Genomic DNA, 27951 nt, shown 5'->3' on the forward strand with positions numbered 1-27951 from the left:
CTAATCACTGGCTGCATTTAAGCTTGTCCGATCCAGGAATCCAGCGTCAGAGTACTGAGGCGTGTTCCTGGTACACAGGGTGGCGCTCATGATTGTTTCTCTTGTGTTCCTTTGAAAATTACTCGCATTGTACTAATCCTCTTGTATCCTTCTCCGTTCCCAGTGGTCCTTCCATGTCTCCCGTTTCGCTTGCCGTTCCTGGGACACCGTCAAAGCTGTTCCACCCTCTCCCGCGACCAGCACCTGTCTTGTTCCGATGGACCACCATCACTCCTCGGATAGCCTACCCCGCCTGAGCTTCTCCCAAATAAATCCTTTTCATATACTTCCTACACCCACACTTCTTTTAGGTCCAGTAGGATATTGTATGATTACCAATCGTGACGGGGCCGCCACAAATAAATGTATATGTGGGAAACCCTGCTGCGATTTTGTCACTTAAAAATTAAAATGGTGGCAGATGTATATGTCCTCCCATTTAACAAGTTTGAATGTGATTAATGATACCTGAGCTGAGCTACATCCTGTTTTTAAGCGGGACTGCACCTTTGTGCAACAACATTTTATTTTATTTTAACCTATACTGAGCAAGACATAAGACCAATTTAGACTGATCATCACTTTCTTGCAATGGTGACCTGGCCAAGAAGGCAGCAAGTTACCGTAATTTGTCAAAAATAATGTGTCATGTTTTCCAAAATTATTTTCAAAAAGTCAAAGTGCATTATATTTAGGTATGAATGAAAAATAAAAAATACAATCACATTGTATAGTCACAGGTACATAGAGTGGTAGAAAAAAAAAAGGTATCCATAAAAATTTCAACATGATATTCGATGTTGTATGTTACACATTTATATATATATATTACAGTTATGTGGCCACCAACTTGAATTTTAAACTAACCTCTGTGCGGTGGGTGTTTTTTTTTTGTTTGCATTTTATGATCGTTAGCGTAGCATATTTGTTGCTACTGCACCAAATATAAAAAACGACTCCCCGTGAGTTTGTTAAAATGTCGACTACAAGGGCTAATTGTGCACCCACTTTTAAAAGAAATGTCATCACTCCGGCTGATGACGCAACCAAACTGGAAGCAAACAACGTGTACTGAAACTACGTAGTATGATCGTAGGATCATTTAAAAAATAGCGTACACAATTGAAATGGTCGCATTTTTAAAAGTGCCCATTACGCCCATTTCTACGTAGTTTGACCTCGTTTTGATAGCAACTTGACCTTCTGAAGATTGTAGGCAAACGGGGGCAAGAGGCTGCATTGTTAGCACGGTGGACCTTCCCCTCAAAGCGTTGACAATAATGAGGAATAAAGGGAACCAAGACTCTTAGGATTCAAAAAATGTTTCCTCACAGACGCCATGGATGGCACGGAGGATGACATGCTGTGGCAGGAAGATGGGATCACTGTTCATGAATGCAGGCCTGTCCCAAGATATATATTACCACTGCATCAGTCCATGCACAAATATTATTATTAACGATTGTTGTACTAACATTTTTTTAAAAAACAATAAAAGTACAAACCTAGCAAAATAGAAATACAGATCATTCCTCATATTTTGAGCATATGGATTGCAGCCAATTGGTGGTGGACATTGTTCATTGGTAGAAGGGTTTTCCTTATTTTTTAGGTTAAATTTGGGAGTGCGGATTATATTTCAGGACACATTACACTCGAGAAATTACGGTAAATCCCAAATCAATCACATCCAAGAATATTTCTGTTTATTTCACCTTGGCTCTCAGAACTATACAACACTAAATGGAGTTGTACAAATTGTAGGTCACATAAAGGGTGGAAAAAAGTTTGAAAATAATTTATTTTGGTCTAAATTATTTTACAGGACAAAAACCTGGCATGTAAAAATGGATGTGAAGACAGCAACCACAGCCTTATTCCTGGTTTTGTCTTCTCCACCTGGTGAGACCATTGTGCTATTTCACATGTGGAAACAAAATAGTTTAAGACAATTTCTCAGAGCTGAATTTGTTATTGTTCTTTATTAAGTGTGAATGGCACAGTAAGGTAACTGGTTAAAGCGTTGGCCTCACAGTTCTGAGTACCAGTGTTCAAATCTGGGGCCTGCCTGTGTGGCGTTTGCATGTTTTTCCTGTACCTGAGTGGGTTTTCTCCAGGCACCCCAGTTTCCTCCCACATCCCCCAAACATGCATTAGTTGGAGACTCTAAAATTGCCCATTGATGTGATTGTGAGTGCGACTGTTGTCTGTCTCTTGGTGCCCTGCAATTGGCTGGTAACCAGTTAAGGGTGTACCCCGCCTCCTGCCCGATGACAGATGGGATTGGCTCCAGCACTCTATGACCCTTGTGAGGCTAAGTGGCTCAGAAAATGGATGGATGTAGTTCTTGGAACAAAAAGTCCATTATCGGATATGTATAAAGCTACAATTCTCAATTCCTATGGTTACTGGACCTCTTGAATGTTCAGTTCTCGTAGGGTCTTCGTTTGGTGCCCACAAATCACCGCAGAAGGACATTTTTTCTGTTGAAACGTCGCATTTCCATCTGAAGTTGCAGTAATGTTTTCTTCTTTGCACTGCCTGGAACAGAAACTTTGACAATCAGATCTGCAGACCCAACCTCAAAGTTTACTGGACCTTGGAAAAGTGCTACCGCTTCAACATGGTCTTCTTCTGGCAACCACAAATTACTCCAGAACTACAGTTCTACAAAGTACTTCCTTTCAAAATGTTGCATTTCGTTGATTCCTTTCATTCTTGGTACTTCCCAGATCAAAAATGTTTCCAATGAGCTCTTTAGGTTCATTATAGCTTTTAAAATAGCTACCCCTTTACCAGGGTCCTCATTTGGCCTTTGCTACTCGGCAGTTGGTTTGAAAGTTTGTACTTTGTACTTGCCTGTACTTCTCGTGTCCTGACGCACACTTACATGCCAGATGTATCTTCCAGCTGTGCTCAGAGGGAATGCTGAGGGGGCAAAGAGGGAATATATGTGCTACTTTGAGCTTCTTTTGCTGGGCAGTAAAGTCAGTAATGGCCTCATCTGTGACCCAGACACACATGCACACACACACACACACACACACACACACACACACACACACAAACAAAGAGCATAACTTTTAAAGATTGTGCAGTAAAGTCAAAGAAAGCGAGCGTGAAACTAACAAGAAACAGGATACCAATAGAGTCCTGCAGCTGTTTCAGAGAGGTAAATGGGGGAAGAAGGGGGTGAATGGGGGTGCTAAAGAAGGGGAAGAGGAGGTAGAAGACAGAGGGGAGGAGGTGGAGGAGGGGCAGGGAGGCTTCTGAAGGGAGGAGGAAGAGGAGGCCAGCTCATCTGACACAAGCGCAAAAAAGCCAAAGGGAAGAGAGACAATCGGGAGTGGCACTGTTGAGCGATCAGTAGGAAAAGTCACGAAGACAAGAGCAGGATTTTTTTTTTTCCGAACTGGGACAAACCGATTGTGTGGAAAGTGATTAAGTTGACAAAAAACAGAAGAAGACAAAAACTTTACATGTAAGTTTTTTTCTGAGGGAGTCATCCTCATTCTGCTCTTTATTCCTTGCTGTTTTTCCTGTGTTTGTGTGCATGTGTGTCTGTGTGTGCAGGAATGTGCATACGTGCGCTAAGTGTGTGTGTGTGTTGCTGAGTTATGTCTGACAGATGAAAACGGGGGAAAGGGGGAGGGCCTAACATGACGCCGCTTGGCTGCAGGATTCAACCTTGTTCGGTTGCTGGGAAGCTCCACATAAACTTTAAAAAAAAAAATCATAAAAATGTGATGTTACAAATTCAACAGGACTTTTAAGATAGGTTTGCCTGATTTGGGCCCTCAAAAAGAATGTACATGGTAGATTTAAGTGAACTTGTGTTTTCATGCCATTCATTGGAAAAATAAGTTTCAGTACTACGTTAGGCTTCTTTAAGTGAAAACAAAGATGATCAGTGCAGCTTTGGTTTTTGCATCAAGGCCCAGATGAACTGCGACAAGACTCCATTGAAAAATAATCCAATTTAACTTTGGATTTCTGATTAAGTGATGGCAGGATATTAATAGGGCGATTATTTTCAAGAGTGGTGCCAGTGTACTTCTGTGTTTAATTCTGGTTGGTGTTTAGTTGACTGGTGTGAAATCATCTTCCAATTAGGGACATTTTAAGCATTGGTTCACTTATGAAGAGAGTTAATATAACGCCGTTTAAAAAAAACATCCAGTTTAACCTTGGATTTTTCATTAAGTCATAACAAAAGAAGTTCATATAACTTGTATGTTCACGAGCAGTGCCAATGTGCTTCTGTGTTGAATGTCATACCAGCTTCCAATTAGGGATATTTTAGACATTGGCTGACTTACAATGTGAGCTCATGCACCTGTAACATGTCTTCATTTAAAAAAAAGAAAAGAAAGATAATTTCTTTTATATAGATAATGGCGGACTAAGGACTTATTCGGCATGGTTTTTGATGCAACGATATCCAATCAGTTTCCCATCTGGGACTTTTTATACACGTTTAAAAATAGGTCAATGCAATTGTAAAAAGACCTTGTGAGAAAAATCTTGTTTTAACATTGCCTTACTGATTTAATAATGATGAATGCAGTTAGTATGACAATGATGTTCACGCCGAGTACAAATGCACGTTTCAGTTTAATGCGGCACGTCTACTCAGATCCACATTGGAAACTGTTGGTTTATTTTCAAAGTAGAGGAAGCCAATTGTAACAAGTCCATTAAGTTATGGCAATTCAACATTGGATTGGTGATTAAATGATGCCACACATAATTCACGTCAAGTTCATGTTTACAATTAGTTGTAAAGCACTGCTGTATTTAGTTCAGCATGGCTTTTAACACAATTTTGTCACCTTGATCTCACACTGGAAATTTGTTCTAGATTCAAAATAGATTGACTAATCTTTACAAGCGTCAAAAACCTGACAATTTAACATTTGTTTAATGATAGAGCGTGATACATGTATGTTAAAAGACAATGATGTTCACAAGAGTAGCAAAGCACTTTGGTTAATTTGGCATTAGATAGTCGTATCACATCAACTTGTCATTTGATTGACAGATGTCTTAAAAACCTGCAAGAAGTGCTTTTTTAAAAGCAGCTCCGCATTGTCCTGTCCATGTCCTTCAAGCGTTGCATTCCAGGAAGTGGAGGTCAGAGTTCAAACGCATGGCAATTCATTAGCTCCTTCAGGGTTATGTCAGTCTCACCAGAGAAAAGAGAGCAAGACCGACGGGGCGAGGTACAGAACATTTGATGATTTGCCATTGAACTGCAGGCAACATGTCCATGCATGAAAAAAACGCTCTGGCGTTCTGGATGGGAAAATGGACGTCGTCATGTTAGTGTTAGCAAGTGTGGGAATCAAGTTGAATGTGGACAGGATGTCGCTGCTCGCATGTTCCCACTAGATCTATTTTTAGAACCCGCTGAGTCGAAATTTGCCTGATTTTGATAAAACGAGACCTGATTTGGGGGTTGTTTTCATCTGCATGGCCATGACAGACTACTTAGCTGTTAGCAACGTTAGGTTCATGGCATGACTGTGGTTGAGGAACCTGCACAGGTGACGTGTTGTATGTTTTTTGGTTGCTGTTTGTTTGTTCCACAACACAATTCTGTATCAGACAGATAAAAGAATGGTGTGGCTTAAGCTACGCAGCTGCCACATCGTGGAATTTGTCAAAATGATTATTTGCAGATTGCAAGTTATTTGCAACCATTCACATAGTCATTTGAATCCCTCAAAAAACAACAGCCACCACAAAATACCAATTTTGGATTAATTTATGTCGCCCTCCACAGGCTCAGGATAGAGCTATTGTGGCTCTCTGCAGTTTCTGGATAAGGCCATGTGGTCATCTGCGTAGTCAGTTGAATATGTCTTGAACAAAAAGGACAAAAATGCAGAGTCTTGACAAAGTGATGTGACTGTCTGCAGACTGTAAATGAAGCTAGTTGACCACATAGTGACTTGAAGCCCTGAAAAATCAACAGTTGCACCTAAATGCAGATTTGGGATGAAGATATGTTACTGTAGTCCTCAGAAATGTGAGGCCACCACCCTACAGGAGCCTCACCGTGCCGCCAAATAAATAAATAAATAAATGTGAAAAAAATAAAGCTGGCAGCCTGTCATCCGTCCTGTCGCTTGCTTAAAGTGTGTCCAATACATTGATTCCATCTCATCAATTGACAGACAGTCGGTTTGACCAATCCTGGCCTTTTCTGACGTGACACTGCGCATGCGCACCTAAACACGCATTCGAGCAGGCTTATTTACTATGTTGCACAGCTGGCGCAGTGACAATACACTGGCCACCAAAGAGTGAGGAGTGTACCAATCAGCGAGAGAAGGGAGTATTTGCTATTATCATTTGTAATCATATTAATTGGGCCGTTGAATGGATGTTGTCTATGTTTTTCCATGTTACAATTAGTTGTCAAGTTATTGCAAATAAGTGCTGTTCTCCACTTCAAAGAGATTGATTCAGTTACGAATAATTTCTTCTGGGTTTTATTCAGTAACCAAGAAACATTTTCCTTTTGTCTCATTTAAATTTTGCATTGGGTAGTTTGACAGTTTCTTAAGAAGTTTCATTCATACATTTGGGTCTAGCAATGAGGTGATTGTAAACGCATCTGCATTTTAATTATATTCAGGATTTTGAGAAAGATGTACAAGAATACAATAGGTTATTCTGAATATAAATTTGTAATTTCTAAAACATCACATTAGATTTAGATTTATTTTGATTTTGCTATTCTCACCACAGCAAATTAGGTCACTGTTTTAACTTTTTAACATCAAATTCAGCTTTTCCTGCCTTTTAACCCAAAAATATTAAATAATCTTATTATTGTCTAGCTTTGGTTATGCATTACTCATAAAAACATAGTAATCGTCCAAATAGGTTTTTGTTCAAATTAGTCACTTAATTACAGCATAAGGAGCGGTAATGACCACAATGGGAGTTTAGAACTATGAGAATCCCTGACGAGTTTGAAATTTTGGCCAGACATTATTTTAGTTGTCAAAAAAGAGGAAATGTCCGGCTAAAGAAGACATCACCCGACATTAGCATGTTAAGCTAATGCTTACTTTATTTCTAGCTAGCTAGCTCAAACATGTTCTTTACACAAAACGATATTTTACCTTTACATCTTGACTTCTTTTCTTCTTTTGTGGAGCTGTGTGGCTGAGGCCTCAGCTGTCCTTTTCATGATGGAAAAACAAAATGTAAATCAAATCACCTGCTCTGTTCTGATTGATCGCTCGTTCACAGACTTCAGATGTGCACCGGCTTCATGTGAAGGGATTTGCCAAATGACAAATTTAATCCAAATGTAACAAATGTAATTTGATCTTATTGCCAGGACAGAAACATAAAGGGAGCGCCAGTGGGCATTACAAATTACTTTGTGAACTTATTTCAATAATTATCCTGTGCTGCCAATGCACCCCTCCAGCAGATGTTGCCATGGTGACTGCCTATGTTAGCTACGACATGAAACTAAAGAAACACTGTTTCCTTTCGCAGAAACCAATATGTCGACATTGCCAACCAACAACAACCACGAGGATGCCAACAACCGCAGCTTCTGGATGGTGAGATGCTATCTCTACATATTATCATATCTACTGTTAGCAAGTTAGCACGTTAGCAATTTTTATTTAAAATAGTATCTGACAACAAAATATAAAACATTTTTCTGTCAAAGCGCGTTCTGTACTTAAGTTGCTGTCTGTAACAAAGCCACACGTCACATCCTTTTCACATAGTTCACGAATGCCATCTTGTCTTTATTTCCAGGTTTGCGTTGCATTGTACTTTGACAGTTTTTTGCTTTTCTTAAGAGCATTTCAGGTGATTCTTGAAGACTTTTGGCAAAATGGTAGCTTGTACCCATCATCTCCAAAAAGCCGAGCCAATGCATAGGTTTTCGAAAACCCCAAAAATATGACGCCTGTAGAACATAAACCCTATATTTATCAAATATTGACTAAACGTAATCTAACATCATTACTTTAAAGAGATGAATCATCTTCAAGTTATTCTGTGCCAAAAGTATTTTTTATTAATGGGGGCGCTTGCCAATACACCAGCTATTGCTTTCTGATGGCCGTGATTTAAAAAAAAAAAAAAGTCTTAATAAGGCTGTTTGATTTATTTTATTGTTCACAAATGGACCATGATGATAATCTTAGTTTGTCAGAAAATATACATATTTTTAGTTATAGTGTCCCTACTTTAATGTTCAAGATCCTCAAACAGAAATAAATAGCAGACAAAAAGAATCCAATAAATATTTTTAAAAGGGTGATTTCATTTGAGTCAAAAAATATTAAACGTTACCTTGTGTAAAAAGTAATGAGCAGCCTTATCAAATCATAAATTTATTTTGGCCAATCACAATTTTTGGTTTATTTTCACGGATCACACTAAAGACTAATTACTTGGAGACGTGTTCTATCAAGAAATGACAGAAATAGAATCCATCCCAAGTGGGAAAAAATATCTTAAAAAGCTGCAACAAAATGACATAATCCATAGAAATTCCAGAACGGGCGAGAAATAAAGTAATATCTATCAGTTTGGAAAAGGTTACAAAAGCCATTTTGAAAGCTTTAAGATTCCACCAAACCATAGGGTGAGCCATTATACTCAGACGGATCAAACATGGAACAGTTGTGAATATTCTCAGGAGTGACCAGCCTACAAAGATTAGCATAGGAGAACCACAATGACTAGTCCAAGAGGCCACAAAACAACTCTGGACAACTTCTGAAGAACTGCTAGCCTACCTTGCCTCAGTTAAGGTCAAGCTTCACGCTCCCCTCCGTGGCAGATATTTACTCCTCTTGGTGCTTCACCAGCGCTCAGAACATTATTAAGGACAATAAACACCTTGGTTTTCAACAGTTTCAGCTCCTGCCATCTGGAAGACGGTACAGACGCACAATAGTAAGGACCAACAGACTGTGGAATATTTTTTTCCCGAGAGCCTTCACCACCCTGAACTCTCATTTTTAATCTAGCCATGCTATTAATGTGAAGGCATGTGGATTTTCAACATTTTCTGCAATACATATTCTGCATTCTGTTTGACACATCTATTTTTACTTTTTTATTTTTATTATTTTTTGTTTTTACCTTCCTTGCTTTTATGTATGCACCAATAAGGAGAAGTTATGCTATCTTGAACAGTGGTACAATGACAATAAATGCCATTCATTCATTAATTCTTTCGTTCATTCATTCATTAATTCATGTTCATGACACAACAGTGATGAAGAGATTGGGCAAAAATGGCATCCACGGCAGAGTTCCAAAATGAAAAGCACTGCTGACAAAAAGAACATTAAGACTCATCTTACTTTTGCCACAACAACAACAACAGAATGATTCCCATGACTTTTTGAAAAATATTGTATTAGAGGGCTGATATGAAAGTTGAGGTTTTTGGAAGCTTTGTGTCTTGTTTCATCTGGGGTAAATGCACCCCTACATTTCAGAAAAAGAACATTATACCAGCAGTCAAACGTAGTGATGGGAGTGTGATGGTCTTGGGCTGCGGTGCCCCTGCAGGACCTGGACAACTTGCAATGATTGATGGAACTATGAATTTGACTATTTAACTGAAAATCCTAAAGATGAATGTTTCGCCTTCTCTTTGTCACCTTAAGATCAAGTGCACTTTGGTTCTGTAGCTGGAAAATAATCCAAAAAACACCAGGAAGTCAACTTTTGCTTGGCCTGAAAACGAAAATGAAGGTTTTGGAGTGGCCTAGTCAAAGTCCACACTTGAATCCAAATAAAATGTAGTGGGATTACATTTAAAAGGCCATTCATGCTCGAGAGCCCTGCATTTTTACAGTATTCAAACAATTCTGCAAGGAAGAGTGGGCCAAAATATATCCACACTGATACAAAAGACTCATTGCCAGTTATAGAAAATCCTTAATTTCAGTTGTTGCTGCTGAGGATGGCCCAACCAGTTAGGTTTAGGGGGCTACTACTTTCACACATGGCCAGGTAACTTTGAACATTTGTTTTTCCTTAATAAATGAAATCATTTAAAAACAACATTTTAAGATCATCCATCCATCCATCCATTTTCCAAGCCGCTTATCCTCATAAGGGTTGCAAGAGCGCTGGACCCTATCCTAGTTTACACTTATATTTGTCTGATACGCTATTTACATTTGTTTGATGAAAATGAACAAATCAAAGCAGTGAGACGTTGCAAAAATATAAGTGGACCAATTCTTTTTTCACTACACTGTATGGTCAATTCTGGAACTCGACAATTGCTTTGCTTAGTGACAATATCAAGCTAGGTGACAATATGGCTTCCACACATGTCACTGGCCAGGCTATCTTTTCTGTGGGTTTTGGTGTTAACATTTTTATCCAGTCTCATTTATAATAGTGACTGAATACAAGGCAGTTAAATATCAGTCTGCTGTAAGGACATTGAAACATGGAAAAAAAATGCTGTGTGTGCCCATGTGTTTGTGTATGTGTGATAGCATGTGAGTCTAAACACATGACAAAGTGTCGTCTGCACTAGAGGCGGCAGCGCTAGTTAACAAGGTGTTCTTTGTGTGAACGTGAATAGAAATCAGCCATTGCGAATCCAGAGTGTGAATGTGGATTCACTCCTGAGAGCTCACATTACACAATTGTTACAATCAAAATCCTATTAGAATCAAAGTGCTTTCTGCTCATTTTCCTCCTTGTGCCAGACGAGAAAACATTTTGGCTTGCGGCAACGTGACATTCATTAGCGAGGCATAGCTGCCCCTGAAACCCCTGTCTTTGTTTCCAGTTAGCATGCTACGCTACACTAATTGGATGCAGCTCACAGTTAAGACACAAGCAGCAGTGTGCCTCAAGTCGATTCCTGTTCCCATAATGTCCAGTCATTCTTTTAACGTAGATTTATTCTATGGTTGTGACTCTGATGCGTCAAATTTTATGTTGTTACGCCTTTTAGTTTAGATTCACAAAAATTACAAAACTGCCTTCTACCATCTGAAGGACATATCTAGAGTGAAGTCTTGTATGTGTCAAGCAAACCAGGAAAAGCTCATCCATGCTTTTATCTCAAGTAGACTTGACTACTGTAATAGTCTTCTGACTGGACTCCCAAAAAAAGAGTATTAAAGGGGCTGCAGCTTGCGTTCTGACCAAAACAAAATGGTCAGAGCATATAACTCCAATCCGAAATCCTTGCACTGGCTTCCAGTCAGCTTGAGAATAGGTTTTAAAGTTCTGCTCGTGGTCTATAAATCACCAAATGATTTAGGTCCTGAATACATGAAAGAAATGCTGACGGAATACAAACCTAGTAGAGCTCTGAGATCAACTGACTCAGGTCAAATAGTGGAGTGCAGAGTCCAAAGCAAACATGGTGAAGCAGCATTTAGCCACCTACTATGATGGAATTAGTTGCCTACAGAAGTGAGGTCAGCCCCAAATGTGAATGTTTTTAAATCCAGGTTGAAAACTCTTCTTTTTTCTCATACTTTTCAGAATATATCCACTTTGTGATCATATTGTATTACTTGCACTGTATGCAGTTTTAATTGTGTTTTTAAATATTTTGTTTTTCATTATTGTTTTTATGCTATTTTAAATGTCTTATCTATTTGTTTTCAAATGCCTTTAATCATGTAAAGCACATTGAGTTACTTTGTATATGAAATGCGCTATACAAATAAATTTGTTTTGCTTAGATTTTAGCAAGTTGGGATTTTATCAGTCTTGCTATGACTAGCATGTTAGTACGTCATATTTAGAGTTGTCTAATTATAGTACTTTTATATGTAAAGTTGGCAGCCATTGTTATGGAGCACAAAGAGACAAACTACATACACATAAACACAAATCTAATGTCATATGAAATCTAAAACCATCACGCTAGCTTTGGTAGCGTTACAGACTTCCCAGAATTCCTTGCTCAGACTGTTATAGAACCTCTGCTGCTGCTGCTGCTGCTAGTGTGTTACCATCGGCCAACTGTTTTTTGTGCTGTACTGTTTCCGTTGGCCCGCCAGTGGATTCCTCAGCTGGTTCTGCTTAGGGAAGACACATGTACACACACATACGCATGTGTGTAGACACACACACACACACACATTCAACAACTGAAACTCACTCCGACATACTCTGTTTCACACACATTCTCAATCACACACACACACACACACACTCTGGCTTCCCTTGCCACACACACTGTGAGGCCTTTTGGGAAAAAAAAACAAAACGAGCGAGATGTCCTCGATGGCATGCAAACAGACATGCTGAAGGCAGTGGAAATGGGATTGCCAGTCTTATTACATTCATTGTAAAGGCCTTTGACAGTATTATTTCCTTCCTATTTCGCTTTCTTTCATGATAATTTCCTGTCATGTCATGAAAAGAGACGACTTACAGCCTAGTTAAAAGGAGTGCAGAAATAGCAGAACGCTGCCAGGAAACTTTGGATGGTGATGTCCAAACTCCACATCCACAAATTGGCACAAATCTCTTTCTCTTTGGTGTGGGGCTGGTGTCATTTGGTGTCCTCTAGTGGCCATCATGGTAATGACACACCCAGTCGGCAAATAAAATTTTATAAAATGACGCCACACAGACAGCTGACTTTATCTGTGAGTTTCATCAGCAATCAGTTCGTAATGTCAGAGCAAGAACATTGTTGATTGTGTGATCTTGTGTACAAAATAGTTAACATCAAAGTTGTGGGTTTTTTGTTTGTTTGTTTGTTATTTTAGCCAATATTCTTACATGGTTTGTTCCCTTTCCTTCAGGCTAGAGTATTATCATTATTGATTTTGAAAGACTAAGGCCTCCCCTCTCTGTCTTCGTAGCCCGGCAACTACCAGCGCACGGTGCGCCGCACAGAGGACGCCTTCCAGGCGTGCGGCGACCTGGCGACGTGCTTCCAGGAGCGGGCCCGTGTGGAACGTCAGTACGCCGTGCAGCTCAGCGAGTGGAGCAACAAGTGGAAGCCGAATGTTGACTCCAGTCAGTGTTTAAATTTCATGAAGTCAAAACCAACCGAGAACATGCACAAATTGATGCCTCTCATTCAGTTAAATATTTTATTAACAGATTGGCGCCGCTGCACCAAAATCAACATATCGCTGGCGTCAGGACGGCATGTCTAGCAAGCTATACAGGGCATCATCAAAGAGAGCAAGCCACTTTCAAAGCCTTAGATTGGTTAATAATTTGTAACAAAAGCACACCCCGTGGGGATGGACCGATATCACACATTGGTGAAAAAAACCTGGATATTGGAGGATTCGGTCAGATGTGTTATATAACGTTCATCTGATTTAAAATATTTGCTCCTCGTATGTTTACAATATATTTAAGCATCAAAACAATGACAGTAGGTTATAGTCTTAAGAGACTAGTCCAACAAGACTTTCGAATCATGGGAGAAATGTCTAGAACTAAGCGAAGGTACAGAGACTTCTCTCAGGACTAAAACCTTCTCTTAGGACTAGAAACAAGTCTGGGCCTAAAGAACTCTTGGGACGACAATCTTTTCTCAGGACTAACACATTTAACCAGTAGAACATTGTCTTGTGACCAAAACCTCTCGGAACTAGATTTCTCTCAAAAGACTAAACCCTCACCCAACACTTAACCTTCTCTCAGAACTATAACCTTATCCCTGTACTCTCAGGAAAACCTCTCAGGACTAAAGCCTTCTCTTGAGACTAAAACCTCCCAGGACCAATATATTCTGTCAGGTATAGAAATTTCTCTTGAGATTAGAACATTCTCTCGGGACTAAAGCCTTTCTGGACTAGCACGTTCTCTTGGGAATAAATTCTGTCAGGACCTCTCTGGAGTATAACCTTGTCTCAGGACTAAAACCTTCTGAAACTTTAACTTTTTCTCAGTACTACAATGTGATCACGAGGGTTGCGGGGAGTGCTGGAGCCTATCTCAGCTGTCAATGCGCAGGAGGCGGGTACACCCTGAACCGGTTGCCAGCCAATCGCAGGGCACATCGAGACAAACAGCCACACTCACAATCACACCTAGGGGCGATTTAGAGTGTCCAATTAATGTTGCATGTTTTTGGGATGTGGGAGGAAACCGGAGTGCCCAGAGGAAATCCACGCAGGCACGGGGAGAACATGCAAACTCCACAAAGGTGTGTCTGGGATTGAATCCGGGACCTCAGAACTGTGAGGCCAACAGTTTACCAGCTGAACCACCATGCCACCTACTATGATGATAAATAGTGAATTATAAAGTATATAAAATGTCGAATCTGTGTCTATGTTTCATCTTCCTGTTCTTCAGGTCCTCTGTATGGGTCCCTGCTGAAGGCCTGGCAATGCTTCCTGTCTTCAGCTGACCGTCTTGCAACACTGCATGCATCCATCTGCCGCTCCCTGGTGACTGAAGATGTTGAGAAACTAAGGACATGGCAGAAGGACTCCTTCACCAAGAAGATCTTTGGGGGCTTCAAAGAAGCCCAGGATGCCGAGAACGGGTACGCCAGGGCACAGAAGCCCTGGACCAAACGCCTCAAAAAGGTTGGTAAGCGTTGTGTTGTTTAAAGGGAAAACACTTAAACAAGGTGGAAAATAACTTGCATGCAAGAAAATTGTACATTTCGAGGGTCGTCCAATGGACAAGTTGCTAATAAGCATTAGGAAGTCTTTTATCATCAATCATATTCTCTTAGGGTTTATTTGGCTTGTCAGGACAAGAACTCTATTGATTTTGGAGAGTTGATACAGGATATTAAAAGATGACTATTTTTGAATTGGAAAGTTTTCTTAATCAAATTTGTTCGATTTAGAATCAAGCAGTCAAGAGGCTAAAAAGGCTTCACAAGCCTCATTTCGTAGACTTTCTTTTCGGGATGAAGATCACTATTGATTTTAACCATTGACTGCCATGAGATTGAGGTTATTTTTCTTTGTCAAATCAAAAATCCAATTGAATTTTAATGTTATCTGACACAAGTGGTTCAAATTGGAGGCTTAAAGAGCTGCTTTCTTTTCAACGGCCATCTCCTCTCATTGATTATTTGTCTTTGTTACGCGGAGGTAAAATTGTTTGCAAACAGTCAGCAGAGAAGAATCACTAGCTCTAGCAAATACAGAGCTCAACTTGTCTGCTAAACATTGGTTGTCAAAATTCAGTCCATTCGTCTCACCATAAGAAACTTTGGTCTGTTAGCTTCAAAGCTAGTCGTGAGCTAAGTAACAATGAGTAGCGGACACAGAGCATATCTTTTTTGACAGTAGTTAACAGGCATCCCCAGTTCTAGCAGACACCAAGCTAAACTTGTTTACTAAACATCAGGAGTTGTCGATTTGTGGTTCGTCTGAATGTCAGAAGCTGTAGTCAGTTTGGGTCAATGATATAAAGCTAGCATTCAGTGGTGAATGCAGATCCAAACGTGTTTGCTAACAGTTCTAGCTAGTATAGTAGTGTTGTTAGGTTTGTGAAGGATTTTTTTCAAACGAAAAAATCATTTTAATGAACAAACTGAATCGAATCAGTTTTTGAAATAATTAGTTCTTTTTGCTTGGCCGCCGCTCTCCGCCGTGAGACAAGCAATTTGCCTGGGAGCGAAAAACTGTTGAAGCGTTGTGCCACTCTCTTGTGAATATCCAGCAAATGGCCAATGAGGAACCGGTGTGCAGATGGGGGTGATTTGATTTGCTTTGTGGCTCACCAGTGATGTCAACCACAGGGGTGGATCATTAATGCAATGCAAGCAACTAAATTATTTTATGAGAAAGAACTAAATGATTCTGTGAACGAATCTTTTGAACAAATGTTTTTAAGGAACTGATGCAAGTGATTAAGTACACTGAAATGAACTGCTGTGGCCATGACTATGGCACAGAGCTAAACTTTCCTTTCTAATAACCAACAATTTACGAGGAAACAATTTTTGTTGAATTTGGTCTGACAGCTGTTTCAAACTAATTTTTGGGTGCAGAATCCAAAACTGATTTCAGTTTTTCTCTATCACATTAATTTTCTGAACAAAGTGAAGAAAAAGTGGAACAAAGGAAATACTATATAAACTGTACCTAAGTAAATCAAACAAAGAGCCCCCATAGCGCAATGGTTAGAGCATTGGTTTGGTAAACTAGGGGTCGTGAGTTTGTATCTCACTGGGGCCACAACTCCCTAAAAGGGATTACGTCTGGAAGGGCATCTGCCATAAAAACTGTGCCAAACAAATATGAGCTGGCACATATGAGCGTTCATCTGAGATATCACGCTGTGGCGACCCCTAACAGAACAAGCCGAAATAAATTTACTTACGTAAGTAACTCAAACACTATAGTGGAATAGTTACAGGCAAACGCAGAGCTAAGCACGTTTGCTAACCATCTGCAGTTGTTGATTTGTCAGACAGCTTAAGTGCTATGAGCTAACAATATCCAGTGGACAAAACTACTAAACCTTCCTGCTATTAATAGGCGTATCTATTTATTTTTCTTTGTCAGGATAAGACACAAGAACACTCCTTTTTGAAGATTTTCTCATCCACAAAAGAGGGCTCAGAACTCTTGGGGCTACTAAAAGTGCACTTAAGATGACTTATTTTTGTCCACTTTAACCAGTATACCAAACCACATGGTGGAAATAGATTTTATTTTTAGTCTACAGAATGATGAGTATGATTCGTGTGCGTGTGTGCGTGGGTGTGGTCAGCTGGACAAAGCCAGGCGGGCGTACCACAAGGCAAGCCGCAAGGAGCACAGCGCCCGGGAGCGCGAGTCATACGCTCAAGCCAATCAGAACGTGGCTGCAGAGAAACAGAAGAAGATTAAGGAGGAGCGAGAGATGGTCCAGCAGGAGGCACACAAGGTGACCAAAGACGCCTATGGGATGAAATAAGTGGCACCAAGAATTCAATTGGAATTCAAGGAAGAACTGAATAAAAAAAACATAAATTGCATTCATTGAAGTCCATAAACTTGAAAGTGAATGTAAGAATTTCTTAACTGCAATGAAAGCGCTAATTATGAATATTCACCTTCCGTTTGATCTTTTCAGTTTCAGTTCAACAAATTCAGCTTCCAATTATCTTTGACAGATATCCAGGAACTGTAAGGAATAGCAATCAATCGGCGATACACAGATCTCATATTCTCCAATCAGTTCCTTTGTGTTTTTTTTAATCACATGACATAATGATTCTCCGGGAAATCAAATCTTCTAGCCAGCGATAATAGTATTTTAACCTCGATACCACCTTGCCTTGTCCTTTGTGGACTGCAATATACACTCAGTAAGGGATTTTTTTTTTTTAAAGGTGATTCCTTTCAATATACCAAATGGCATATCACAGTGATGTGACTACGTTGTCTTTCCAGTTCTTTTCCAACATGAAGTCTGTCCCTTTTGGGCTTTACTGCCACCCAAGGGTAGAAATAGCACACATTACATCTTGATGCTGACAGCACTGTTTCAAATGAGTTTAGGGGGTTTACATGAGTGATTTGGACCCCAGCCCTGATGCAGCTGTTGTCCATTTTTGGGGGACATTTTTAGACTTTGATGTATTCCACCAAGGACAAAACAGTTAAAGTCAAAGGTCACAGAACTGAAATTTGGCCCCATCGTTTTGAACAAAATAAACTTTGAAAAAAATGTTGAGATAAATATTGATGATACGTTATTATTTCATTCTATGGCACTATTAATTCCAATTATAGATAACCTTTTTCAGTGTACTGTAAACCTGATGTGTTATTCCGATAACTACTGAATGAATCCAAGCATTGTGGTATGTTTAGTTTGTGTTTTCACCCCTAAAACACTAAATGGAACTCGAGAGAAAATGATTATATGGATTTTTTTTTTTTTTTTGCAAATCCAAGTTACTTATCTCCTACAAATGTCCAAAAAAAATGAGAAAGAAAAAGGATTTTCAAGAGCTTGCCTGTAATTCATCGACGTGAAGCCCATAAATTCATTTATAAAAGGGTCGTCTGCTTCGAAATGTGGTGTGCGCAGTTTGTACCCCTAGGTGGCAGTAAAAGCTACAGCATGGCGTTCAATGCCTAGCCGAGATTACATTTTCAGGGCCGATGAAAATAAATCTTACCAACTTTAAGGCTTGGTTATTGACCAATTTGACTTCAATTAATACACATTCAGATTATGTTATTCACATTCAGGTCGTCAATTGAAATTCAATTGCTCATGGCACATATTTCAGTATTCCATTTATTTTTAAAAACAGCCAAATAGGACAGAAAGTTAAAATGTGTGGGAACTTTGATCAGTAAAAGAATTTTATTAGATTGTAAAATAACCCATTCATTATCTGAGCTGCTTATCCTCACAAAGGTTGTGGGAATGTTGGAGCCTATCCCAGCTATCTTCGGGCAGGAGGCAGCGTACATCCTCAACTGGTTGCTTGCCAATCGAATTGGCCATTTTAATTTGTAGTGATAAATTATTATGTCTTAATAGCTATGTTATGTATTTAATAATCTTTTTAAAATTATACTATGTTTACTCACGGGTGTGTTTGGGGCGGTGTTGTCTATCCTTTGCCTTGTAAAGCACTTTGTGCTCCTTTTCAAGTATTAAAGGTGATTAATTAATTGATTGATTGCTAAACTACAGAAAATGTTGCCATTATTTTATTGTTTTGTTTCAGCTGCAGTTGTTTTTTTATGTGCTCTATAAAAAAGTTGAGAACTAAAAATATATTTAAAATTTAACAATTTTCTCCCTAAACGTGTTACTTAAAATATATGTATAAATGCGTATTCATTATTTAATCAGTCAATCAATCTGACCAGTTAATGAAATACTTGATTTATTGTAAAACCAATTATCTAATTTCATAAATATGAAAAAATTAAACCAATGACTAAATTGTGAGGTAATTTACTATAAATAATAACAGCAGTAAGCCAATTTTTAAATGAGATGAGGATTCTTTCTGTTAAGTAACCACTTGATCTTCGTATTTACAATAAACCCTTTTTAATGCCAAATGAATTTAAAGAAAATACGTTTTGGTTAATTAAAATGTATTTATTGTCACATATTTTATTCATCTAAGGAAATAATTGATTTATTATACATTATAAATCAACCAATTCATGAGATAAAATGAATAAATTAAGGAATTAATAAATAAGTACATACTGTATTTATTTTAAACATGATAACCATCAAACAATTATTGTATGAGATAAACGAATGCAAAAAAAAAAAAAATCCAAGTAACCCATTCAAGGAAAAAAAACATCTCAATGAATGCAACAAATAAAAGATTCTCGCTAATGTAGTTTCTAATTGCATAGGTGCGAGCCCGTTACGAGAAGGTGCTGGAGGAGACCAATCGTTACGCCCCTCGCTACATGGAGGAGATGGAAGCCATCTTTGACCAGTCGCAGGACGAGGAGCGCAAGCGCATCGTCTTCCTCAAGCAGGCCTTCCTCTCCTTCGACAAGCATCTCGACATCACCACCAATGAAAGGTTCCGACACCCTCATGCATTCAAATGAACCTCATCGGTATCATGACTGTATATTAAAGTCACCTTCATAAGTATTTAAATCAACTTCAGAAGTGCCAGTACTGTTAATTCAAACCAACCTCATATGTATCACTACTGTACTGTATTTTCAAATGGACTTCATAGATATCACGACTGCATATGCAAGTCAACTTCATTGGTATCAATACTGAATATTTAAATCAACTTCATAGGTACCACTATATACTTCCAGTAACCCTAATCATCTTAACAGGTACCAGTGTATTATTCAGATAAACTTCATAGGTGCCACTTTAAACTTAAATGAACTGTGGGTCGAAGACAAAGAAGAGGAGGAAACCGGATCCAGCGTCAGAAGAAAAAGAGGAATGCACAGAGCCTACAACTGAGTGTAGGGACTTTGAATGTTGGGACTATGACAGGAAAAGCTCAGGAGTTGGTTGACATGATGATTAGGAGAAAGGTTGATATTCTGTGCATCCAAGAGAGCAGGTGGAAAGGGAGTAAGGCTAGAAGTTTGGGAGCAGGGTTTAAATTATTCTACCACGCAGTAGATGGGAAGAGAAATGGAATAGGGGTTATTTTAAAGGAAGAGCTGGCTAAGAATGTCTTGGAGGTGAAAAGAGTATCAGATCGAGTGATGAGACTAAAATTTGAAATTGAGGGTGTTATGTATAATGTGGTTAGCGGCTATGCACCACAGGTAGAATGTGACCTAGAGTTGAAAGAGAAATTCTGGAAGGAACTAGATGAAGTAGTTCTGAGCATCCCAGACAGCGAGAGAGTTGTGATTGGTGCAGATTGTAATGGACATATTGGTAAAGGAAACAGGGGCGATGAAGAAGTGATGGGTAAGTACGGCATCCAGGAAAGGAACTTTGAGGGACAGATGGTGGTGGACTTTGCAAAAAGGATGGAGATGGCTGTAGTGAACACTTATTTCCAGAAGAGGGAGGAACATATAGTGACCTACAAGAGCGGAGGTAGAAGCACGCAGGTAGATTATATTTTGTGCAGACGATGTAATCTGAAGGAGGTTACTGACTGTAAAGTAGTGGTAGGGGAGAGTGTAGCTCGACAGCAAAGTATGGCGGTGTGTAGGGTGACTCTGGCGGTGGGTAGGAAGATTAAGAAGACAAAGGTAGAGCAGAGAACCATGTGGTGGAAGCTGAGAAAGGAAGAATGTTGTGCGGTGAGACAGGCTCTCGATGGACAACCGAAGCTCCCGGAAGACTGGACGACGACAGCCAAGGTGATCAGAGAGACAGGCAGGAGAGTACTTGGTGTGTCATCTGGTTGAAAAGGGGAGAAGGAGACTTGGTGGTGGAACCCCAAAATACAGGGAGTCATACAAGGAAAAAGATTAGCGAAGAAGAAGTGGGATACTGAGAGGACTGAGGAGAGGCGAAAGGAGTACATCGAGATGCGACGTAGGGCAAAGGTAGAGGTGGCAAAGGCTAAACAAGAGGCATATGAAGACATGTCCACCAGGTTGGACACGAAAGAAGGAGAAAAGGATCTCTACAGGTTGGCCAGACAGAGGGATAGAGATGGGAAGGATGTGCAGAAGGTTAGGGTGATTAAGGATAGAGATGGAAATGTGTTGACTGGTGCCGGTAGTGTGCTAAATAGATGGAAAGAATACTTTAAGTTCATGAATGAAGAAAATGAGAGAAGGAAGAGTTGAAGAGGCAAGTGTGAAGGAGCAGGAAGTGGGAATGATTACTAAGGGGGAAGTCAGAAAGGCACTACAAAGAATGTAAAATGGAAAGGCAGTTGGTCCTGATGACATACCGGTAGAGGTATGGAAGCAATTTGGAGAGATGGCTGTGGAGTTTTTGACCAACTTATTCAACAGAATACTAGCGGGCGAAAAGATGCCTGAAGAAGGGAGGAAAAGTGTTTTTGTTCCCATTTTTAAGAACAAAGGGGATGTTCAGAGCTGTGGGAACTATAGAGGAATAAAGTTGTTGAGCCACACAATGAAGTTATGGGAAGGAGTAGTGGAGGCTAGACTCAGGACAGAAGTAAGTATCTGCGTGCAACAGTATGGTTTCATGCCTAGAAAGAGTACCACAGATGCATTATTTGCCTTGAGGATGCTCGTGGAAAAGTACAGAGAAGGTCAGAAGGAGCTACATTGTGTCTTTGTGGATCTAGAGAAAGCCTATGACAGAGTACCAAGAGAGGAACTGTGGTACTGCATGCGTAAGTCTGGTGTGGCAGAGAAGTATGTTAAAATAGTACAGGACATCTATGATGGCAGCAGAACAATGGTGAGGTGTGCCTTAGGTGTGACAGAGGAATTTAAGGTGGAGGTGGGACTGCAACAGGGATCAGCTCTGAGCCCCTTCCTGTTTGCAGTGGTAATGGATAGGCTGACAGATGAGGTTAGACTGGAATCCCCTTGGACCATGATGTTCGCAGATGATATTGTGATATGCAGTGAAAGCAGGGAGCATGCAGAGGAACAATTAGAAAGATGGAGACATGCACTGGAAAGGAGAGGAATGAAGATTAGCCGAAGTAAAACAGAATATATGTGCGTGAATGAGAAAAGTGGAGGGGGAAGAGTGAGGCTACGGGGAGAAGAGATAGCGAGGGTGGACGACTTCAAATATTTAGGGTCAACAATGCAGAGCAATGGAGAGTGTGGTCAGGAAGTGAAGAAACGGGTCCAAGCAGGTTGGAACAGCTGGCGAAAGGTGTCTGGTGTGTTATGTGACAGAAGAGTCTCTGCTAGGATGAAGGGCAAAGTTTACAAAACAGTGGTGAGGCCGGCCATGATGTACGGATTAGAGACGGTGGCACTGAAGAAACAACATGAAGCAGAAATGGAGGTGGCAGAAATGAAGATGTTGAGGTTCTCGCTCGGAGTGACCAGGTTGGATAGGATTAGAAATGAGCTCATTAGAGGGACAGCCAAAGCTGGATGTTTTGGAGACAAGATTCGAGAGAGCAGACTTCGATGGTTTGGACATGTTCAGAGGCGAGAGAGTGAGTATATTGGTAGAAGGATGCTGAGGATGGAGCTCCCAGGCAAAAGAGCGAGAGGAAGATCAAAGAGAAGGTTTATGGATGTGGTGAGGGAAGACATGAGGGCAGTTGGGCTTGGAGAGGAAGATGCAGGAGATAGGCTAAGATGGCAAAAGATGACACGCTATGGCGACCCCTAACGGGACAAGCCGAAAGGAAAAGAAGAAGAAGAAGAACTCCAAAATTGGAACTGCATATTGACAACAACTTCCTGGATACCACTACTGTATATTTCAAATATCTTCACTCAAAGATACCGCTGTACTGTCCATGTCAATGAATTTCAAAGGCACTGCCGCTGTTTCGTTCATTGACTTTGACTCACATTCAAAGGTATACTTCAATAAAATTCACAGATATCACTGTTAATGTAAAAGACCTTCACCCAACAGAATTTCAAAGGCACAAACACTGTTTGTTCAATCGCATGCAAAGGTACCTCTATTTTAACAAACCTAATCAAACTTCAGCTGTATCACTTTGTATTCAAATAAACCTCACAAGTACCACTGTTCTTTTTTTTTTTTTTAAAGACCTTTGGTCCTTCTTTAATGCAATTTCACCCAACTTGAAGGGGACCACTGTATCGAAAAATCAACCTCAAAGGTAGTACTTTATATTTCAAAAAACCCACCCAACTTCAAAAGTAAAACTATCTTAAATTACACATTTATTTAAATGAAGTTCAAAGGTGTCCTGTATATCTTAAACAAACTTCAAGGGTTCCACTGTATATCTTAATGAACTTCCCTCAAAGGCACCACTGTATATGTAAATAAATTCACCGTCTTTAACCGGAATGCTCTCTGGTTTACCCGTGTGCCTCTTCCTTTGCCACCTGTGTTGCACTATAGGTAATACAAGATATATTACTCCTTATAAATACATGGCGGTTAGCACTAAGTGAGATTAATAATGCATCAACGATGTGCTAATCGACAACATCGACCACTTTCTTGTTTCTCTCCCACACAGCATGAAGGAAGTTTACAGCCAGCTTCATGCCACTGTGGCAACCATCGATGAGCACGAGGACCTCCGCTGGTGGAAAAACACCCACGGGCCCGGCATGCCCACTGACTGGCCGCACTTCCAGGTGCTTCTCTTGGAAAATTAACTTAGCTTAGCTTTGCATAAAACCATAAAAAGTGAGAAAATCTCATCAAATGACAAAGCCGATTCAATTGTGGTGGTCGCCGGCTAACATTAGCTGGCAGATGCAGCGCCCGCCATGTCTGTTAACTGTCGACAGGGATGTCGAGATCAGTTCACAGTTTTAGTAACTTATGAACCTATATTCGGCTGATTCTGATTGTGATTCTAGTATATACATATGTGTGTGGCAGCCATTAAATTCCAAATTAATGATTATCTGCTAAAAACAATAGATTATTAGTTTGAACATTAAATATCTCAACTTTGTGGTTTATTCAATTAAATACTGACTGAACATGATTTGCTAATCATTGTACAATGTTCTGTTTTTATTTGTTTAACACAACGTCCCAACTTTATTGGAACTGGGTTTGTATGTGTATAAACTTCATAAGTGCTGAACACAGAGCAAAACTTGTTTGCTAACTGTCGACAGCGGACACAGTATTACTAAAGTTGTCTGCTAATTTTACCGTAGACAAGTTAACCTCAGTATTAATAGCCAGCTAATATTAGCCTGCAGATACAGACCTAAACGTGTCTGCTAACTGCTGAAAGATGTCAGTCCTGATCGCATGCTAATGTTAGCCAACATATCTTTTTGGCAGGCATCACTACATCGCTTTGCCTCAATACTAGCCCCAACACTAGCCAGCAGATAAAAACCTTCTTTGATCATTTTTATCAGATGTCTCTAGGTCATTAGCCTAAATAATACCAGTAAGTTAACATAATTTAGTGGATGCAGAAGTGCCAAACGTTTCTGCTAACTGTTTACAGGCTTACAATGCCAGTAGCTAGTTAATATTAGCTCATGAACGCAAAGACATTGCTAACAAGCTGATATCAAACACAAGCCATTATGTAAAAATACAATACACGATTAAGCAGAAAATGCTAATAGTGAGCTAGCATTTATTCATGCTAATGTGAACGTTTTTTTTTTTTTTCTTAATTGAAATGATGTTCAGGAATGGGCGCCTGAGAAAAAAAATAAAAAAGGGAAGGAGGTGATTGAAGACAAAGCAACTTTAGAGAAGAGGTAAGAAATTGTGCGCCAAAGTTCCGGTGATGACGACACATTCCTTGACCTCTGTGTTATTATTATTTTCTTAGCGTGAAGATTGTTGGCATGAGGGTGCGAGCGTTGTATGACTACGTCGGCCAGGAGACGGATGAACTATCCTTCAAAGCAGGTGAACTTCACTTCCATTTTTGTCACATTCGTGAGTGACAAAAAAATTGTTTACTGAATAACCTTTGCAGGTGAAGAGTTCACTAAGACGGAGGAAGAGGATGATCAGGGCTGGTGTCGGGGGGTCAAGGACGATGGCCTGGAAGGGCTTTACCCTGCTAATTACGTGGAACAGGTTTAGTGAAAAAAAGAGAAGACTTAGTCAACTAAATCCTTAATCTCCTGTGGATGTTTGCTTTGTCAGTAAAAAAAGAAACACAAAAAAAACCCAATGCTGTTCAAAAAAAATGTAGCTGTTAGCCAAAGATCTGTGAACAATTTAACATGCAGAGATTTTAATTAAGATATTTTTTTGCTGTAAAAACAGACATGTGGGGTCTTTTCCGAACTTCACCATATTACCACAAACATTTTTTTTTTGTCTTTTCCTACTAACTTCCATTCTTAAGTTCGTTTATGAAGTTCTGTGCCGGAGTTTCTTCACGATGTTCAGTTTCTGGTATGAAGTTCCATAAGAAATTTCTGTTATGAAGGCAGGTTACAGTGGTATGCTCCAAAAGTATTTTCTGAAAGTACATTTCTGAATGTACTTATATAATATATATCTGAATGGACATGTAAAAAAAAGTAGAACGTAAATACAAATACAATGTTACGCATGTATGTTCCAAATGGACATCACAAAATTTTGTTTGGAAGGTCCATCATGAGGCATCATGGTGGAGTACCTTCACAGTTCTGAGGACTGGGGTTCAAATCCGAGCCCCGCCTGTGTGGAGTTCGCACGCTCTCCCTGTGCTACGTGGGTTTTCTCCGGGCACTCTGGTTTCCTCCCACATCCCAAAAACAGGCAACATGAATTGGACACTCAAAATTCCCCCTATGTGTGATTGTAAGTGCGACTGTTGTCTGTCTCCATGTGCCCTGCGATTGGCTGGCAATCAGTTCAGGGTGTACCCTGCCTCCAGCCCGTTGACAGCTGGGATAGGCTCCACTCGCTGCGACCCTCGTGAGCATAAGCGGCTAAGAAAATGGATGGATGGATGTTGTGGCTCTATACATTACGGATACGTTACAAGGGTGTGCTTCAATTGTTTATTACAAAGTCACATTACGAAGGTACAGTTATGTTTCAAGTGTACATTTCAAATGTACGTTAATGCATTTACATTGGAATGGTACCTTCATACATTAATGAATGAGCGTGAGGAAAGTACGTTAAGAAGGTACTTTACAGAGGTACATTACCATTCTACATTACAAATGTTGCTTGACTGTAGTGGTAATGTTAATTGTAGCTCAACTTTGGTGTGACAACATAAGTTATCTGGTGTTTATACATTGTACATTACTACATTATTCCAAACGCATCAGCGATGCTAACGAGACATGCTGGACGCCATGCCGTCTGTACTTAATTGTTCTTTGAAACTGTGGTGCTGTAAGTCTTATTTTATTACACTTCCTTGTTCATGGGAAACTAAGTCTTCATAGCAATATGGTCTGAAGTTAAAAACCAGCGACCAATTGCGCAAAACACGGAAAAACCACTTTTGGCAAACATGTGTCTTTATAAATATATTTGATCTTTATTATTATGAATTTATATGGTTAAGAAAGTAACATTCCGCTTTGGTCTTGTCCTCTTTATGTGTGTGTATCTCTTTGTTGCCCAAATTTTTGTTTTTTAGCAAATAAACTTTGGAAATTTGAATGTGTTGCAAATGTGTTTGTGCACGGGCTTGAGTGAGTGATAGTGTCGTCGCAATTGGGAGTTTTCACTTGTGTCACTCGTCAGGTGTGCGCATGCAAATGCACTCAAGAGACACCCTGTGGGGCGTCGGCAGGTCAAGCGTTGCTCTATGTCCGGACATGACGAGTTGAGTCAGAGCACATCTGACGTCCGCATATGCCCGCCATCTTAGCACCAGTGATGACAAATTGGCCTGGTGAATACCTCCAGTCCACACATACTTTACCCGCATATTTCCAATTTGCTACTAGTAGATTTACTGAGTACCAAATTTTGTTGTAGTTTTTTTTTTTAATTTACTGTAAAAAAATACCTAGAACAGAATGAAGTTGCCGTTTCTATTGCAGCAATAAATAACTTTTTGGTTTATCAACCCCATTAAAGAACTTGATTTCTGTATTATTACCACTCCTTCCAAATGTTGCTAAGAAAATAACAATAAATTAGTCTTGGATTGTTAATGATTTTTTTTAAAGGATAAAAAAAATTGCTGAATATTTTGATTTAATATGTAACATTTCAACTCAACAAAATGTTTATAATGTTTTAAATAATAAAAATAACATTTTAGCTTATAATAAATGGGAAAGACATTTCATAGAATGTAAAGTATCAGTTGTTGCTTCAGTTCTGTGGAGAGTATAGTGCTACTTTAGTGTCTGGCTTGACCACCTGCAGGTCGCATAGTACAGACATGAAGAAGAGTTTTACAACTGACTTATTAAGCTACAGAATTATTCGTCATCTTTCACAAAGAATAAACAGATATTCTTTATCCTTTGTGAACAATATATCGTTATATTGTCTACATATACTGCTCCACTATTTGTGTTAAAATATCAGTTGTGTAAAGGGTTACAACATTGTTTCCTATGTTATTTATTCATTAGTCCGTTTATGGTGTTTCGCATTATGGGTTAGTATTTAACAAAAATGACTTTTTGGAGGAGAAGTTATATGGTTGTTTTGTAACTTTGCGTGTAATTCCCTCTGTGTTATGTTTAGTTTCACAGTAAATCTCAACTGGGAGTAGGATTAAACAGTTTGAAGCCTCTGTTCTGCCAAGCTTTATGCACTGAGTTGAGTTCACTGGCACAAAACAGCGCTCCCATCTTAAATATTTCATTGCGATTCACAGCAAAACTCCCCTGAAGCTTGTACGACAGGCCATTCCGACAGTATCTCAAGGTACCACTTGAATATACTGTACATGGTGATCCTGCCTCACAGCAAAACTTTACACTCCAGGTAACAAATACTTTT

General features: G+C 39.6%; 1 protein-coding gene across 3 annotated transcripts; it reads left to right on the forward strand.

The window, feature by feature from the left end:
• si:ch211-51c14.1 (protein kinase C and casein kinase substrate in neurons protein 3) lies at positions 1 to 26957 on the forward strand. 3 transcript variants are annotated; one of them, XM_061845027.1, is made up of 11 exons: positions 1 to 70; positions 164 to 1941; positions 7561 to 7628; positions 12897 to 13053; positions 14353 to 14588; positions 16738 to 16893; positions 19353 to 19528; positions 23561 to 23681; positions 24712 to 24782; positions 24857 to 24936; positions 25007 to 26957. In XM_061845027.1, the coding sequence occupies exons 2-11, from the start codon at positions 1887 to 1889 to the stop codon at positions 25114 to 25116; spliced, it is 1230 nt and encodes a 409-aa protein (XP_061701011.1). In that variant the 5' UTR covers positions 1 to 70; positions 164 to 1886; the 3' UTR covers positions 25117 to 26957. The 3 variants fall into 3 exon arrangements, with proteins under 3 accessions (XP_061701011.1, XP_061701012.1, XP_061701013.1); XM_061845028.1 differs by lacking the exons at positions 1 to 70; positions 164 to 1941 and adding an exon at positions 3343 to 3520 and having other exon boundaries at positions 25007 to 26956; XM_061845029.1 differs by lacking the exons at positions 1 to 70; positions 164 to 1941 and adding an exon at positions 6296 to 6375 and having other exon boundaries at positions 25007 to 26956.
• Positions 26958 to 27951: the final 994 nt, after the last annotated feature.

The sequence above is a fragment of the Syngnathoides biaculeatus genome, chromosome 16 (genome assembly GCF_019802595.1).
Source record: "Syngnathoides biaculeatus isolate LvHL_M chromosome 16, ASM1980259v1, whole genome shotgun sequence".
Classification (NCBI taxonomy): Eukaryota; Metazoa; Chordata; class Actinopteri; order Syngnathiformes; family Syngnathidae; genus Syngnathoides; species Syngnathoides biaculeatus.

Bases quoted from the DNA above. Each gene is read 5' to 3' on its own strand.
- si:ch211-51c14.1 (XM_061845027.1), top strand. From the start codon at position 1,887: ATGGATGTGAAGACAGCAACCACAGCCTTATTCCTGGTTTTGTCTTCT. The intron at 24,783-24,856 runs GTAAGAAATTGT...TTATTTTCTTAG, and splicing joins AAAGCAACTTTAGAGAAGAG to CGTGAAGATTGTTGGCATGA. The intron at 24,937-25,006 runs GTGAACTTCACT...TAACCTTTGCAG, and splicing joins TGAACTATCCTTCAAAGCAG to GTGAAGAGTTCACTAAGACG.